This window comes from Galendromus occidentalis, unplaced genomic scaffold, assembly GCF_000255335.2.
Source record: "Galendromus occidentalis unplaced genomic scaffold, Mocc_1.1 scf7180000076574, whole genome shotgun sequence".
Taxonomy (NCBI): Eukaryota; Metazoa; Arthropoda; class Arachnida; order Mesostigmata; family Phytoseiidae; genus Galendromus; species Galendromus occidentalis.
The window spans coordinates 591,897-610,292 of NW_003804563.1; the positions used below are offsets into that span (position 1 = coordinate 591,897).

General features: G+C 52.1%; 1 protein-coding gene across 1 annotated transcript in view; it reads right to left on the reverse strand.

Annotated features, from left to right (window-relative positions):
* Positions 1–7,843: 7,843 nt before the first annotated feature.
* Positions 7,844–18,396, reverse strand: part of LOC100909148 (AT-rich interactive domain-containing protein 3C) — a 48,710-nt gene continuing 38,157 nt past the window's right edge. Inside the window, exons 6-8 of the mRNA XM_029113349.1 lie at positions 13,101–13,537; positions 8,174–8,429; positions 7,844–7,992 (exon numbers count right to left, since the gene is read on the reverse strand). Of these exons, the coding sequence (XP_028969182.1) occupies positions 7,901–7,992; positions 8,174–8,429; positions 13,101–13,537 (785 nt within the window). The 3' untranslated portion in view covers positions 7,844–7,900. The remainder of the gene's footprint in view (positions 7,993–8,173; positions 8,430–13,100; positions 13,538–18,396) is intronic.

Consider the following 18,396-nt stretch of genomic DNA (forward strand, 5'->3'; position numbering starts at 1 on the left):
GCTCCAGGTCCCCTTGCCAGAAGCTTCTGTCTCTTCGCGGAGACGAACGTTATATTCTCCGCAGCTGTTTCCCCTTCAACGGTTTCGTCCCTTTTTACCATCCGAGCCCCTCGCTGAACCTCAGGGATGAGGGTTCTTTCCCTCGGTGGATCAATCGCAATGACTGGAAGTTTCCTCCCGGCTTCGCCTATAATTTCTCCGCTCTTGTCCGATGGCCTCGAGGACTCCGGGGCCGCCATGCGTCCCAAGATACTGCCAGAAGTAATCCCGTCACGTTTTTTTCTCCTCTCCTGGCGGAGTTTCGATTCAATTTCGTGGAAGAAGGCCTTCGGATCCAACACCCTTTTCGGCCTCCCTAATAGTCGAGCTCCGCCACACCTCACAGAGTCCTTGGTAATCGCCTTCACACCATGTTCCATTCCATGAGACTTTGACATGATTTCCGCCAGGGGCCCAATTTTCTCGCAACTCAGAGGCAATTTGTCGGAGAGTTCCACTGCGTCAACTTCCGTTACTCCTAGCGTCAGATAGTTCCCAAAAGGCTCGCCTGGCTTCGCGTGAGATTCGATTTTTCCCTCTTCAACTCGGTCCACTGTTCCGTCTGAGCCTAGAGGAAAGACAGTGCCTCTCCCGGTACTCAAAATGTTTCGTATTTTCATTCTGCTCTGAGAAACTGGCCCCATGCGAGTCAATCCCGGCGGTGGAACAATCGGTGTTCGGCGCTTCGGTAATGCTGCGTCCCGTTTGAGGTAATCTTCCAAGACGTCTATCAAAGAACCAGATAATTCAGAGAAAGTTCCCCCTTCAGAATGCTCCTCGCTATACCCGTCTCGAGTCCAAGACTCGGAAACTCGAAGCGACGATACATTCTCGTCTTCCTCGATGATTCCCGACGATTCGCGATGTGGACCATCCTTGTCGTTCCACCTCGATTCCCCATCCGAACCGTTTGACATTTTCTCAGCAGCGTCCCCTCCAAGTGACATGATCGCATGTTTAGCTCCTCGGAGCTCCGCATCCATCTTGGGCGGGGAGTACTCGGTGTTCTCAAGGGGTTCGCCCGGAGTTTCCCGTACTGGCGGAAGCGGGATCTTGAACGACTCCCCGTGAGCGGTACCTCCGTCTTTGGTTCCTCCGAGTTTTTTCTCACTCTTTCCAGATCTGTGCCCCCCGTCTCGCATCCTCTCACTGCCTCCATCGGCTGATGTGCCTGCGAACTCTCCGTCTCCTGATAGGATATCAGAATCGATTTCTCTGGTGCGCGGCTTTTCGAGCTTCTTCGGGATCAGAGGCAGACCTGCGTGCGTCGAATGAGCTTCCAGGACCGGGACCTGTTTACCAGACACGGCGTTCGGCCCAGCATCGAGCGTGGTCGGGGCCGCCGGCTCCGACATCCCCGTCCCATAGATCTGGTGAAAATCGATTCGATTGATGAGCCGCAGGCCTCTCTGAGCTCTTTCGGAGCTCGCGGTCGCGCCCTCCGGGGCCGCATCGCCGCCTCTTCCGTCCAGTGGCGCTTTCGCCGCTCTTGGCTTCTCGTTTTGCGCGCCCATATTCATCCCATCATTTCGTGCATCCTCATCTGCGATTGCCGGTGCCAGTGAAACATTCGGATTCAAAGCACTATCCTTAGCCATCAACTCCGCTCCGAGGTTCCGAAGCTCATCAACCCCCGTCTGTCCTGAATTTACCGTTGCACTCATCTCGGGAGCTACTTCGCCTTCATCTCCGGCATGCTCTGGCGAACACAATCTTTCATATCTTTCCCAGTCTACCGTCTCGTGATCCTCTCTCCTTCCCCCCGGCTTCTCGAGCTTCGGACACCCTCGAACGGTCTCGAGCTGATGAATACCGGAATCCTTTGAACTAGATGAATTAGCTCCCTGCTCGACCCTGTACGCATTGTAGGTATCCGTGCATTGATTGCGGTCGGCATCTCGCTCTGCGTGTTTATCTGAGCTCCGAGGCGTCTCCACGGCTCTTTCCACAGGAATATTGAAGCGAAGATTTTCCGGGGCTCCGGCAAGCCCGTGCATTCCCTTCCCATGCACTCTGTCCTCTGGTGCCACTCGCGGTGGAGAATCGAAAGAAAGCCGCGAGCCCAATTCTTCGCAGAATACCCGAGACTCGGCTCCGGTACTCTCGTTGACGGCAATCGCTCTCTTCCTCGCTGTTCTCGAAGTTCGCCGGTCTTTGCCTACGTAATCCACTTGGATGCTTCTCTCGCTATTTCCCTCGCTCCTCTTCGATTTGACTCCTTTCCTACCCTCTATTCGATTCTGTGTTGCGTTTGTCGTCTTCCTAGCTAGGGGCGGCGGAAGATTCGAATTCGTAAAGATCCGTGTCTTCTCTTGTTCCTTCACCGATTCTTCCTCCAGCCCCCTCGCCGGCTCCAGCTTCCTTGATTCGAGGGGACCCTTTTCTGGCAAGCTACCTGGGTCTTCCTTGGCTCTACCCGATTGTTGAATCTCATACGGAGCTCCTTCGTGCATCGTGGAGATTTTGCCTGCTTCAGCTTCCCCCTCATTTCGGATTCCATCGATTTTCACTCCATTCTCTCCATCCACCGGAATTTTCTCTCCTATGACTGTATTCATCATTCTTCCCCGTGAAATGGGAATATCGCTCCTATCTCGTCGCGACCGCGGTCCCCTGTCGTGACTTCGGGCATCAACTTGACTATCGGGAACGTCATTTTCGACTTTTGGTAGCGACTTGGGATCGATACACTCGGAACGATATCCCTCCTGATCTTCCACTTCGGCGATGGACTCTTGTAAGTCAAACAGGCTCCCGCAAACGATTCCCTGGATGCTTGGCTCCGCTCGATCCTTCTCGGTAGCCTCATCCGCGTCGGTGGACCTGCTCGCTTTGATCTGCGAGGCGAGCTCCCCGCATCCGATCTGGCCGTCGAGATACCTGGCGCCATGTCGCTCGCCAATAATCTCCGCTTCGTCCGTCTTCTTCGAATCGATTTTCTCGGCAGTCTCTCCGCGGGCATCGTGATCCTTCGTAATCCTCTCCAGGCCCTGGTAAACGCTGATGTTCACCGAGTTCTCACCCGTCGCGTTCTCTGTTGTTCCAAATCCACCAGGATCCGACCCAGGTTGACTTCTCTCTCCGACGTCGAATCGGACAAACTCGGAGGTGACCGGATTCTCGAAGTTCTGCTTTAGACCGAGCACTCCATTCCCCCTCTGCGGACGCCGTCGCCTCAACTTCTCTCTCTCAAGAGCCAGGCTCCCTCGGAGATCATCAGGAGCAGAGCTTCCAAACGCAGCTTCGACCTCATCTCTCGCGTCGTTTCGCTCCTCCTCCTCCTCAACCAGGCAGGAATTGCCATCCTCCAGACCCGATTCGGCTCCCATGCTAGTGATTTCTGACTCCTTGTCTTCCGCGAAAGCTCCCGTCTGGTTCTGAACAGTGTCGTCATGCGCTTCTTCGAGTCTCTTCGGAGCTCCGAGCTCCCCATCCACCACGCTGAGCTCTCTCAGATCGTGCGGAGCTCCTGTTGTTCCGTCGCGAGCCTCCGGCGATTCCACTTTTATATCGCTGGCATTCAATTGAAATCCGTTCGAGACCCGCGGGACTTTCCGCTCTTCTTCATCATCCACTGGCCTCCTCTGAGCCGCTCCGGCGTCCGGGAACCCTAATCCTGAGAAAACTTCACGAGCTTCGGTCCTGACGTTCCTCAATTTCCTGCTCCTCTTCTTTTTCTCCGAGATAAGTCCTTCGTCGAGCCCAACGGTCGTATCAGGACTCGGCTCAGGGCCATGCACGTACTCTCCCTCGATCACTGTCCCGAGAGCCGGGGAGTTCGCTCCCGACGGAGTTGCTCGGAACCCGCCACCTGTTTCTACGATGTCTTCCTCTCCGAGATTGGCTTCTTGCCTCCGATGACCAATTTGCAATTCCTTCGACGAAGTTTGATCTTCAAGACTTCGATTCTGGCCGCGGACGAGTCCAGTTCCCGAGAAATCGAACCCTGCTTCAGGCTCATTGACATCTTGGGAGAACCGTCCGACTTCGAGATCGATCCTCTTCCTCCTCCTTCTCTTCCTCCGTTTCTTCTTCTTCTCGCCGTCCGAATGCAATGCTTGGGTATTTCCGTCAACTCTGCAGGCCTCCGAGGACTCATTATCGGCAGCTATGTTCTCTCCAAGAGGGTTTCCGAATAGATGCGCCTCATAGACTTGACCTCTATCTTGATGAGGGGGCTCGGATGTCGTACGGATTCTCGTGTATCCCTCGCCAGTCTCGTCGGCCACCTCCGACTTCGGCACGAGGGTCTGGGTCGCCTCGCCTTCTCGATTGATCGGTTCTCCTTGATTTATCGATGATATAATTTTTGTATGCTCTGCGTGTACCATCCCGCTCTGAGAATGGACTTCTAGCTCCGGAGTTTCGGGGAGGCAGTGTGTCGACGATTTTGCCGTCCTCTTTTTCCTTCTCCTCCTCTTCTTGACTCGAGACAGAAGGATTTCATTTGCAGATCCTGTATTCTCCACATGTTCCGCTTCCGGTTTTTCTGTCTGAATCACTCTGGCGGAATCCGCTCCAGAATCAATCCCGACAATCGCGTTTTCCATCTGTTCCTCCTCTTGCACCATCGGGAAAATGTTTTCTTCAAGACCTAATGTAGCCTTTGCTTTTCTAGGCCTATTTGTCTTCTTTCGTCGCTTCTTCTTCAGCTGCACCTCCTCTCCCGGATTCCCTACAGCGTCAGTGGGGCGGGATTCTAGTTTGGCTGTCGGAGCGCTCCTCGAATCCGAGAAGGTCTCACCCACGTCCCGCTCCGGAGTGATTTTCCGAATCGACGGTGTTGTTCTTCCTCTGCCGTCCGCTCCAGCTGCTCGGTACGAAGGAGCTCTTCCATGCTCCTCGAGCTCTATACCAGAGCCTCGATCGGCCGGTGAACTCTTGTTTTCCCAAAGTCTCCCTTTAGCCAAAGTCTCATCCGCGCTATTGAGCTGGCTCGTCTCGGGAGCGCTAAATGTAGACGCGCCACCCATGGGCTTCTCTGGAGCAGGGTCATGCTCCCATGACTGCGCTGCGCGGTCGACTACTTCACTACAGTAGTACATACCGACCTCACCGCAGCCCTGATTCGGAGTGGAATCGCAACAGGCCCCAATGTTGGCTCGGAGCTCTTCGTCGTCACCTGACTCCCGGTCCGGATGTAATATCATCTTCTTCGCTCGTGAGCAAAACGCCCCCGGAGAGCTGCCTGGATATGCACATCGTTAGACAGCAAATGACGATATCCAAGATTTGCTACGGACGGAGCATCGGATCCCCGTCGGATTAGGTAGTCGCCAGCCGCCAGCCCTTCATGGAACCTTACGGCTTACGGCCCCCGAGCGACACATCCGCCGCGCGCTTGCTCTCCGGGATTTGCTTCGGATCCGCCTTTTGAAGAAGACATTTTTCCTAATGTTTCTAATATCTACCTACCGTTTCGCGGAGTGGATACACCGTCGGCGTCCAGCGTCGTCATCGATGCTCGCACACTCACAGGCTTCGCTTCGAACCAGACTTCGTTGTTCCTCTCCTTGCGAGATAAAGTTTCTCTTCCACTAGATGACTCTCGGGGAGCTAGTCGTGGGTTGTCGTCGTGGTCAGGGTCGAGCAGCGAGCAGCTGATTGGGTTTCGGGCTTGTTCCGAACGGAGCTTCCGAACTTTCGCAACGAGCTGCTCTTCCTCATCAACACGACAATTCCCGGAATGGCTCAAAACTCTTCTCAGGTCCTCCGAACGGGGGGGACGGCTCACCGAGCTTCTGCATCCTCCCTGCCGACAGGCCAATATTTCCCGCTGATAGAAATGATTGAGAACCTTGTCTGAGGGGCGGTTTGCCGCTTCCCCTCGTATCCGTCACAAGCTTCCCCATAGCCCCATGGCGTAGGAGGGATCTTACGATTCTTCCCGAAAAAGAACATTTCAGAGAGTGATTTGCACGTGATCGGATTTTATTTCATCGTCGTTTGAACATTGAATGACGTTACACTGAGGCTGTTTACTATTCTGCATGTGTGATAGTTTCCTCGTGGAGGTTCTCGTTGTTCACTTATTTACAGCGATTGCGATTCTGATGCTACCATGGACTGCTCGTCCAGGATGTCTGCGATCAAGCTTCCACCGATTCGAAGCTATTTACACCATTTCATTCAGTGGGAGCGTGCCGCAGTATGCTACTTTCCACCACACCTTTGGTACAAATCATGAGATACTGTTCGCTATTTCCCGATCCTAAATCGTTTCGTAAGGCTCGTCAAACCTAGAGCACGTTCTCAATTCACGGATGTATATCAGTATATCTTCTTCGTCGTGGATTTCTCCACGGGGAACAGGAGGTCTGCGGGAGCATCCTGCCCTCCTGAGGCCTACGACGGTCTCGCTGTAGCCTCGAAGCGCCTGATATCCTGTGTTATTTCCACGCATCACGCAAAAACAGTCTCTTCTCTTTTAGAATTAGTGCAACAATTATGTTTTGGATAAGCCAGAAATCGCGCATACGAAACTGGGTTTATCGGTGGCCCCACCCCGCACCGAGTGCACTCGACTGGAACCAAGAGTCGCTAAAGTTCGGACACCCGTGCTTCGCTCGAAGGGCTCTCCGACAGTGACATGTCGCTCCTAGTCCTTCTCGAGAGACTCATCCGCATCAGTACGCGGGAGGAAATGGATCATGCGAAATGTCCGAATTTCAGGAACTCTGACGTGATTTTGGGAGAATAATCCCGTACAGCGTTCAATTCAAAGATTGATTATATTTACAATCAATAGTGTTTCCTATGGTGGATATCCGGGAAGCGATGGAGAATATCTACCTTATCGGGCACAAGCATTCGCTGAAGGTGATTAGATCATAATTCGTCTATCGCATCTTCACGCAATCCCTAGAATTGTTCCGGGCTAGCCCGCCATCATCGCCGTCTCCCTGTGCATAGGTGATTCACGTTCCACTCGAGAGCTGCTCTAGGGAAGAATCGCATTTGAATCTCGAAGCTCAATAACTTTCCACAAAACATCAAGGACAATGCGCACAAAACAGACAATCTGGATTTCCTCACAGCCATTCGGAGAGCATCGATGTCGAGATATAATCAAAAACGAATCGTCTCTCATAAGTCTAGAGAATAAATAAATTTATTTATGTGTATCATTTCGTCGCGGATTCCGGCTCCTGTCTTATTTCCTCTCGTGAGTACCTAAAGAATTCATCATCAGCTCCTCAACCATGCTCCGCATGCGCGCCTCCTTTCCCTCATCGTTGTCGCTATCGGTCTCAGTACGAAAAGCAGAATACATATACAGCCAGAAGCAATTGCACAAGCGGAGCAATTAATATATAGATACAATCAGCTATTGTCGATTGGGGTGAGTCCTCTCCTTGGATATCGCACGCAGCCATATCATACCGCCGTTTCAGAGAGCGCTTCTGGCGCTCACCGTCCCCATTGCTAATAATAATTATTGTCGTTGGTGCCGATAAACTATCCAAGTATAGATGAGAAGGCCGATACCGAGCAACCCATATCAATGAAGACTGGTTGTCTTCCGTTCGATTGGGCTAGATTTCGATGATGCGTTCTCATACTACGTGACATACGTATGCTGAGAAACCAATCGACCCGCTCGAGAGCTGAGCGATCCGCGAAGAATGAACTCTGAGCGAAGAGATCCATCCGTAGTCTCTTCGCCGACGCTCAGTAACCGATCGTGTCCGTAGTTCTGAGGCGGTAGGCCATCGAGAAGAGAAAGCTTGTCGGCTCGGAGTTCGATCGATACGGTACCTCCGAAATTTCCCTCCAGCTGGTGATCCTTGGTGATCCTCGGTATCCTTACTTCTTCTATTTCAGTTATGTAATTCTAGCTAGGAGAGAGTATCTGGTACTCTCAGTGCTTCGGTTGGGCGAATAGAATGCCTTGGTAGAGCACACCGTTGATTTCCATGCTCACTGGGATACCTGCATCCACTGGACGTCCATCTGGAAAGAATAGTTCAAGGTGAGACCGAATACGACGGCTGGTGGATATTTCGGAGGGGCAAAGAGTGGGTCAAGCGGGAGCCTTCGAGGAGAACATTCAGCGACGATGAAGATTCAGAATTGTCGGTCGAATACGCGACTCGCGAAGCTTTGACAGATGGGGAAATTCGGCGGGTCTCACCTTTGCCAATGATCGGTATCTTCATATGATTTTTCAGAAGTTCTTCGGTACACAGTTTTTTCAAGTGATTTGCGGGATGCTCCGGCGGGCTAAGCTGATCCAGAGGATTCAAACCTCGTTTCAAGGACGACGGCAGAGGCTGAGATTGAGGGAGCGAAAGTAGTGGGGGAGATTTCCGCTCTGTCTTTACATCAAGGTTCAAGGCTTGCTCTTGGTTCAATGGCGTTATGGATCCGATGCTATTGTCTTCATCGCCTGGAATATCAAGGACGAAGAGTCAGTCACGCAATCAGAGAGGAAGATGGGTAAGCATTTCACCACCATTCGATTGGTCAACCGACGGAACTCTCATTTAGACAAGAATTCCCTGAATCTCTGCTGATGAGAGTCATCCGAATTTCTCTCGGAGGACCGAAGTCAAGGGAGTCCGAGGGAAGACTTTGTGGCGAGTCAGCACTTGAAGAATTTGTTTGATTTGCTGAGCGACCAGCGAAAAACAACATCCGTCCACGTCCACGCTTCTCGTTTTCGTTCGTCCCTCGTTGACTGACTTTTAATAGAGGCGAGTTCGTCATTAATTCAGCAACATAGGCTCCCCGTGGAGTTGTCTGGCCGATCGCCTTTGCTGTCGCCTCCTTCTCTTTTTCTACTTCGATTTCTTTTCCTCCCCTTATTCAATCACCAAGCCATTCCGTCCGGCGGAGAATATATTCGTGAGCGAGTCTACATGATTCTCACAGATCTTATTAAGGCTCGCGAAGGAGGGGGATACGCTTCTCCAAACTTTCACGCCTCATCATCTGACTCTTGCAGCTTGCAGAGGATATTTTTTTCACGATTGAGCACGATTCCAGAGAGTTCGATAGTCTCATCACCCCGACCCCTGTCTGATTGTGTGGAGATGAACTCGAACCCGGGAGGGAGCTGCTCCATTTCCTCAGGGACGAGGTCGCAGGCGTATGACTTCGATTTTTCACTTCGAAAAGGCAAACGGAGCAGGATGAACAACGAACCGTGAATCGAATCCAAACGAGCCGTTTGACAGAACAGAGAGAATAATTCCACCGAAGGAGACGAAAACGGGAGGGAAACAAGAAGGCGATAGAGACACTCCGTTAAATCCTCTATTCGACCGATTATCGTCATCTTCATCGCCGCTGACACGGTAGCAAGAAGAGGAATTTAGAATTTTGATCTCTCAACCTCTGTATACGTTCTTTTTGTTTCGAATTTCATTTTCTGGTCTATCCGTTTTATATGTATTCTGTTGCTTCTCTCTTTTCATTCTGTTCAACGGCGTCGTCTTCAGTTTTCTTCATTGCTGATTTTCGCAGCGGGGGAACTATGAAGACGATCAGGCTAGTGATGATGATGCGAACGAAAAGCTTCCTTCGCATCTCATGTGATTTAATTTTTTGCTACTTCGGTCCTTCTCCGTCGTCGTCTTGTTGTTTCTGTATTCGTTCTTCTGCTCTGTTCTTTTCGTCCTCTTCTGAGGTTACAGCGAGTGATTTTAATTGAAAACTCGTGCGTCGCTGGGCTGGTTCTCTTCGGCGCACAGATCTGTCGTTTGTCGTCGATGAAGACATCTTGTCGAGCTGGTTGAGAGATTTGTTCCGTTCTGCCATGATCGTTTTCGGTTCGACTTTTCTTTCCTCTCTCACAGCTCCTTTCGCGTTAGTTCATTCTCCGCTTGGATTTTTCCCGTCTCCTTTGCGGCTGATCTATCTCATCTCCATCAGCGGCAGGATCTCTCAACGCCCGAAGATGAGACGCCTCCCGACGTGCTGCCGCGTTCCGAAATGCGGGAAGGGCTCTCGAGGCGACCATGGCCGGATGAACCGGATGGTGCGTGCTGCATGATTGACGCAATTTCAACCATTGGAATCACCCTCTCGGTCGCAAGCTTCCCGGATTCGGGGTAACTCGGGGACAGAAGCTTGGACCCACAGAAGGGAGCGCATAGGAGTTAATCAATTAGGGAAAAAACGGAATCAAATCAATTAGCGATCTGTCTCCCCGTGCCTCCTCCCCGCCCCGCCGCGGTCCGGGTTCCGATCTTTAAGCGACGTTCATGGCTTCTGGAAAGCGAGTGTTCTCACGCATTGGCGAAACATTGCAGAAAAGAGTTGATGAATTGACGGATAGCTTCAACCATCAGGAAGGCACGGCAATGATTCGGGTGATTACGGCTCACTGGTGATGTCTTCACCGAACGCGCTCCCTCGGAAGGAAAAGCAATTTTTTTGCAGCGTGTTCTCCCTTCACCTCTCCGCCTCGACCGGCTCAATCAATTAAAGAGTGGCTGAGGACTAGCGATAACACGAACGTCCATCGCGTCGAGCGGCTCATCATCTACATCATCATCCGGAAAATCAATTTTTATCGTCCCTGCCCTCAGAAGGGAAGAGCATCGGCGAAATTTCGAGCATCCAGTTCTACGGCGTGAAGTGAACGACTTGTTCGGTTCGCCTGCGGCATCGCAATAATTGAAGTCTTCATTCGGAATCGCCATACCCAGGGAGATTCAGAAAATAGAAGAAAAATGTTGAGAAAATACGACGGAGAGGGAATGAAACGAACGTGTTCGTTTGATCCGTTGTTTGCCAGATTCTATTCCAAGCCATTTCTGGCTCTAGCGGGCATCTCAACATCTTTCACTCCTTGTGCTGAATAAGACCTCCATTGTTTTCTTTTTCGACCATAATTTATGCATTCGACGCTCTTTGCGCCCGTTTTTCGTCGTCGTTGTTGGTTCACCGTTTTTATTCTCTTCCAATGACGAAGCTCCAAGTCGCGCAGAGCGATCTGCTGGCTGGACTTTTTCGGATTGATATCAAGTTTCCCTGCCTCCATCGATATCCCCGTTCCCCCGAGCCAAACATCGAAACAGACATCCGATCGGAGCCGACTGAGACGGTTTCTGCCTTACTTTCCGGAGAATGAATCCACCCCACCGAGAGCTTCAAACCCATCATCTCTGCGCGTCACCGTCCCTGCCCGTCCCAGCAGACCGCCGGGATCGCTTGTGGGGTCGATATCCTCGCCAGGCTCCTCAGAGCTCTCCGTAGAACGTCTCGATTTCACTCAAGATTGTCAATGACGACTCCCGACGATTCTCTGAGTCCCACCGAAGGATTCCATCCTGAAGAGTCACTAACGTGTGGTAGGTACTTCCGGTCCGGGAGCTCGTCGAGAAGCTCCGTCGGATAACGATCCTAGAAGCGCATTGGACATAAAAACCACAAACGGTGGGGTTCGTTCGCACCGTACATGTGGCCGCGATTTCCGCATCCAGCAGGCCGAACAGAGGGCTCAGCATCTTAGGAGCCGGCGGATGGTCGACAGGATTGACAGACGGACGGACTGAATGGCTCGTAGGCTTTCATTTCAGTGAGCGGACGGCAGTGATGACCACTCCCTGAAACCGATCTCCCGAATGCGCCTATGCCACCTGGTGCGTCCCGCAAGAACAAGACATTGGTGCCTTCACCGGTCGAAGAGCCCGCCGGACGTTATTACGATTACGTGGACTATTTGTGGTTTGACAGTTTTTGAGCAACCTCACTCGTCGCTATCCGATGCGTCGATGAGCATTCGGCTCCGGGATCGAGCGACAATCGCACCTCACCTCACTCCCGCAGGACTAGGAGGGAGCCTAGGGAGCCGCGTTGATGATCAGTAGAGAGGTCACCTAATTAACCAACCAACCGACCGACCGACCGACCAATCCACCGACTAAGCGAGCAACAATTTCAAAAATCGGTTTAGCCGCTCGTTGCTCATTGGAGTGCCTATCCACTCCGCGGTGAAACATGCTCTCATTGTTTCTCGATTTGATTCTGTCATTCATCAATCGTAGGAGACGACGGATAGACGAAGCCACTCGTGAGGTGAAGATGTATCTGGCGCATCTGCTCAAAACAGCCGATCTGCGCCAAAACGATGAGACGAATTGAGCTAGAATCCACGGCGTATGGAGGATGAGAGGGGGAGAGAAAAGGCAAACAAACACTCGTATACGACATACAGACGTAAATGCTAACAAACAAATCAATTTCAGAGGCCCTCGTCTTCAACTAACCCCAGCAGGAGGAAGGATTTCTCTCTGTCTCTCGTTCCCAGTTAAACCTGCAGAGCTCGTCTAACGCGGCTCTTAGCGGTCATGCTTCGTTTTCGCCTTCTTTTTCCCCGCTCCTCCTCATTCTTTTTTTTTCATATTTCGTTTGTAATTTTAGATTCGATGCTCGGGCAGACGACGGCGGCGACGTCGACAACAACAACGTCCGCGGCAGCGAAGGTAGCTCTGCGCGAGCCAGGCAGTTCGCCCAATGGGGTCTGGACGACAGATGATAAATGTGAGACCGAGTTGATCTGCTTGCCTTGGGAGCCAATCGTAGCCGGTCTGGCATCAAGAATCCTCTTCGGTTGGTACTCGCCAGCAGCAGCAGCCGAACATCAGAAAGCATAGCCAACCATGAAATCGAAAGACGCACGGACGGACAGTCCGACCGACCGACAAATAACAAATCCTCCCGTACAGCGATAGAGTCATCAAACATGGAGCGCGTGGATGACCGGAGCAGACTCACGGGGTGAGATTAGGTATTTTCATCTGCTCACTGCGGGGGAGACTCGCGAGCGAGTGCGCGAACCGATGGATGAACGGGATGAGCAGACAATTCATGAGCAGTTATGGCGGCGAAAGGGAAAGAGCAAAACGCTTCATGAATATGGACAGGGCGAGTTCTGACCGAGATGGATCTCAGAGTTGAGCTCTTCGGAAAGTTGACCGATCGCAATGGGGGAGAGATACCTGGGTCCCGCCGACGGCTCTGGGGCAAAATGAATGAATGAACTCACCGGATGACGTCCCGAGGAAATTGTGGTTGTTATTGTTGCTGTTGTTGTTATTATTGTTGTTGTTGCTGCTGCTGTTGTTCAAACTGTTGTTGCTCCCGTTCAAGCCACCGTTCAGCTGCAGGAGACCTCGGTGGGAAACCAGCGATAAGGGAGGGTTGTTCGGTGAGCGAACTTGTGACGAAGAAAGCATATCATTGAAGTGGTTGTACGACGATCGGCGACCTTCGCGTCGATTGCCGTCTATAGCCGCCTGTAGTTCCTCAGGTTCGCTCAACTTCTCCTTTGAGCACTCGTACGGGTACAGGTATTTCATGTACTGGGTGCGCAACGTAAAAGCTGCGGAGGTTATGCTCGACGGCAAATTGAGACCTTTGGTGATTTCCCTCCAGATTTTCTTGTTGATCACTTCGACAAGACCTCCCCGTGCAACAACCAGTCGGTATAACTCGTAGAGATCCAGAACTTGCTTCGCCATGATCGGGATCCGATTGACTGGTGTGCCTGGAATTTAGAAAAATCGACGTTTGAATTAAGAGCATCGGAAGAGAAATCGAGAAACACTGCGGATCTTTCTCAATGTTGCCTCATTAAGAGGTGAGAGTCTGGCGCTCAGTCAATCCCGCACTCGGAGAACTTCCGTAAGAAGATCCTGTCGGAGAGTTCGCAGGAGCGGAGAGTTCGTGTCACATAAAGCCGCGACTGAAAGGTAGTGTTCGAGCACGATCCGTTCCCGGGTCGAGTGGAAACCTCAGTTCAGGTTGACATTTTTTTCAGTCATCTGTCTTTCGTATTCGAACGTCGAAACTCGGTCGATCGGTGTTGTCGGGCTTTCCCCTCGAAGGCGGCAGGACTGGGAAAGGTGTCAGACCCAGGGTGGCGGTAGCGCTGCAAAGCGGGCGACTGTCGCCTCGACGCTTGTCAAAAGCGGAGCGCATCAATCTAGAGGCAGGCGGCAGGCGTAATATAAGTCTGATATTAATGCTATGTGTCATGAATGCTGCCGACAACGCAGCAACCAGTCAGGCCCGGTAACAAGCCAGCGAGCGAGAGAGCGAGCACCCTAGACCCATCCATCGATAAGGCTCGATCTATATATAGATCATCGTATAACCTTCAGAACCGAAAGCTCTGAGCTCACGCTCGAGCATCGAGATCTCGGAGGAGAGAGAAAAGTCACAGTCGGTGATGTGGGAAAAAATGAAAATTGTCCACGAATCCCAATAGTGTCTCTGATCCCTCTCGATACCGCCCGGATTATTCGAGAGCCCGTACGCCAATTATTCGAAGGGAGAGGACGCGGATCCGTTGCGCAATCGATGCCGTGGACCAACACGAGCTTGGAACATTTTAACGACTAGAGAAGCGTTTCCCCTTTTTCGCTCCCTCCTCGAAGAAGCTCTTCTCCGACGTTTCCTCACCGATGCTGTATCAACAACACCTCTCCTGCAGCCTACTATGTAGCAGCGAAATGGTAGCAGTCGACTGTGTTTACCATTCAATTAGTTTCAGAGCTCCCCTCTCGCTGTATCTGTCGGTTGGTAAGACCACCCCGAGCTCTCCCCCCCCCTTCCGCCGCCCGCCTCCTCCCCAGCCGGCCGGCCGGCCGGCTGGCTCGGTCTAAACCCCTCCCCTGTCCACCTTCAGGGTTTCGGAGCTAGTTCAGTTTGTAACTCGAGGCAGTTATAGAGAAAATTAGCGAGAGATAAAGCGGGAGCACGCGGGTTCAACGACGACGGCTGCCCGAGCGCGGGAAGGCGAGCGAGCGTGCGCTCTCGCAGTCGGAGGATTCCCTCCAAAAACAAGCCGGCGACATTTGCTCTGTTTGTGAAAATGTTTGTTCTCGTGCAACTCGTCGTTCGTGCACTCTCAATTTCACTGCCGGTTGGCGAGCAAACTTTGCCCGAAAAGAGCCTCGAGATGGTTATAACTAGTTTACGCCGGGCGCTAGCGCACGAGCGCGCGCCACCGAGAGACATGGTGGAAGGGGAGGATGCGAGGGGATAAGATGAGGGGGTTGCAAGAACATAACAGTGGGAGAGATGGAGGCTCCAGGAAAGAAGTGAAAGACGACGCAGCAACAATCGTTTGTCCTCCTCGCGATTCTCCCTCACACTCGTCTTTCCCTGACTCTTCTTCTCGGAGTGGCTCCTTGGACTCGCGGCGCGTTCGACTCCGAGCTCAACAAACGTACCAAGTTGACGAACGCATGTTTGACTACGACTTCGCTGACGAGCAAATACGTAGTTCTTCGTGATAGTTCCTTCCGGAGCAGGGAGTCGACAAATTCAATAACGGAGCTCTGGGTATCCCATCACGGAGGGATCTACTGGTTCCTTGAGAACCAGAACGCCCGACCGGTGGAGCGATCTCGTATTTGGTGCGTGTCAGCTTCGGATCGGTCGGTCGTCCAGGGCGGTTCTATTGTCGCGGTGGACTCCGATTTCCGTCGCGGGAAAATATTCGCACGGATCGATGGATGGATCGACCTGCAGGCAAGCAGGCAGGCAGGCAGGCGGTCGAGCAGTCAGACGATCGAGCTGACTGACTGGGGAGCGAATGGACCGACAAAAGAACGGACAGGAAAGCGAATCTATCGAGAATGACGAAGCCATCGTGAAGTCTCAATGGAGATGAGATATCGGCCACAGCAGCAAGGCAGGCTCTTCTTTCCGTTTTTATCCTCTTCAACAAGCATTACGAAGCCTGTCTTCTGAGTGAGCAGAAGGAGACAGACCCACAACACCGACAGCGTGGACAACGAAGAATAAGTTACGCATCGTCAGCACGCTGTGATCGGAACTTCGAGCGAGAGCCTAAGCGACCCAGGGAGAGAGAGGGGGAGCCCAAGAGCAAACCAGAGACACTTTCACAACCAGCTAGCCATCCATCGAGGTCCGAATAGTGGGAGCAACACCACCGCCACTACTTTGAGGAGTACTATAACGACCAGAGCGACTTCTACGTCTGACGAGGCTCGTTCATTCATTCATTCAAAGCCAAGTTCATTCATCGGAGCATTCAGCGAAGAAAAAATGCCTCAAAAAATGACTCAGCTGCTACTATCATTGAGAGCGAGGAATACATCGAACCACCCAAGTTACAAGCCGATTGACGATCGACGGAGTCGGTGCTCGACTGAACGTTCGATGTAGTTACTCGAGCATCGTGTCGTGAGACCTCTGAATGGCCCCGAATCGCCCCGAAAACCCAATGCCGCTGATGATCAGCATGCCCAACATTTTTGGCTGCATATATCTATGTACGATAGCAAGGTCCGTGGAAGACTCGATGAGTTCAATGGAGGATCCCGAGCTTTTTCGAAATAATGATTCAAGTGACCGCCGGGGCGATAATCCTCGACTCGGGCAGCACGTGGGCACGTTGGCGGGAGGAAAACTCCCGGAGTCAGTCAACTCGATATTCGGCGAGCATCGACCATAAAATCTCTGGAAAATATAATCCGTGCCAGAGCTCCCTGATCACTCTGGCCTACGCATCAACAGCGCTATGAACTGAGTCAGCCAGATGAACCCAAACCGAACGTCAATCCCATCAAAAAGCTTTTACGGTCACATTGACTTTCGTGACCTTCCGAGTCGTTTCAATCGGCAGCGAAATTCAATCAGACAAACCGAACGCGAGAGAGATATTGACAGACTACAACCAGCGAACGGAATAGACGAGTCTTTACTTTATTGCCCTCATGAACTCTCGGTTACTTCTATTCTTCGTAGTGCCTGCTTCTTCATGTAGAAGATTGTTGTGGCTTAGCGTAACCCCATACGACTTTTCAGCTTCGGTTCAGGTCAGAACTAGCGCAGAACAAACGAAGCTCGACGATGTCTGCGCAGCGTCGTCCGGATTGTATCTTCACTCCGACGTCTCTCGAGGACACTGCCGAAAACGCTCAGTGACCTCAAACGTCTCTCGAGACCCTTCGCATCTGCGTCTTTTTATATGATACGGAATAGTCGTCCGAGAGATTCGTTTCCCGTATCCCGCACGGCCCTGCCAGACTCAGTTAAAACTGCGAGCAACTGACGGTGAGAAGGAATTGCTCAATCGGGAGGCGCTGATTTCGAACGATCTTCGAGCTGAATCCACATATCCGGGCCAGGATTTCCCGGTAAGTCTCCGCTTTGTCTCGACGCGCGATGAGATTGATAGCTCCGATGAGAAGCTGAGAAACATTATTCCATCCCATTCGGGGCCGGATTGATCGCCTGGAGTCCAGAGCGATTCGCGTCACGCCGTGCAACTACGTGATCGAGTTAAGGCTATGAGTGTCTCACATCACGAGCCAACTTCACAAAAGATTTAGAGCAGACTCAAATCGCATGGGGAGCCGGATCCTCCAGACGGGAGGGGATGCCTCCACGAAAACCCCGCGCTCCTGTGACCACGTTGCTAAACCGGATGGACGAGGAGCAGGAGAGAGAAGATGCGGAAGGCGCTCATTAGCGCGTCAGCAATACAGCTATCCTTTGATGCGAGCTCGATGTTAACAAGGAACCGCAACAAATACATCGGACTCCAAGTCAATGGCATCCTCGGGCTGCCGCACGTTCGTTCAAACACGCCAGGCGAAAGCAGACGAGATAGTTTTATTAAAGACTCCGAAATGCACATTCATCGTTTTCTCTCTCGGGGCTCGACTTCATTCAGAACATCTCTGCTGTCCCGGAGAGAAGGAGCCTCGCTGCAGCATTCCTTCTGAACGGAAAGAAGCGCTGGAAGGCTCCTCGTACGCCGAACTCAATGGTCAGAGTCAAATTAATGGCAGGAGGACGCTGTTTTTTCGAGAAAAATTACATCGGTTCTCTGTTGAACGTCCTCGAGGGGTCCGGGGTAGCTATAGAGTCCCTTAACGACGGCTTCACGTAACGCCAGAGGAAGCTCTCCGGATGAGCCAAGAAAGGAAATCCCACCCCGCGAGAAGGCTTCCTCTCTCGCGGCCAGATTTAGCTCAAGTTCGAGCTCGTCGACCGCCTGATCGCAATGACTCATATCTGATGAATGTCCCGAATGAAGCGATCTCGAATGCGGCCAGATTCTATATCCTCAAAACAAGGTCCTGAGTGGTTGGCCTCTCTTCTAAGGTAGGTAGTAGGTAGCTTGCCTCGCTTCGCCAGTCCGTCTTTTTCTCTCGTTGACGACGACGGCCGACACAGAGGAGGCGCCATATCACACCTCTTAAATCACTTTATATTTAGATCTCTCCCGCCTTCGATGCTTCTTCTTTTTCTCTCCGCTGGATCTGAATGTGACCAACCAAACTGCTGGCCGGCCAATCGCGCGCTCACCCGCTCGGACGGGCGGCCGATCTGCCTGTCGGCAAATAGGCCCGCCATCCGAACGAC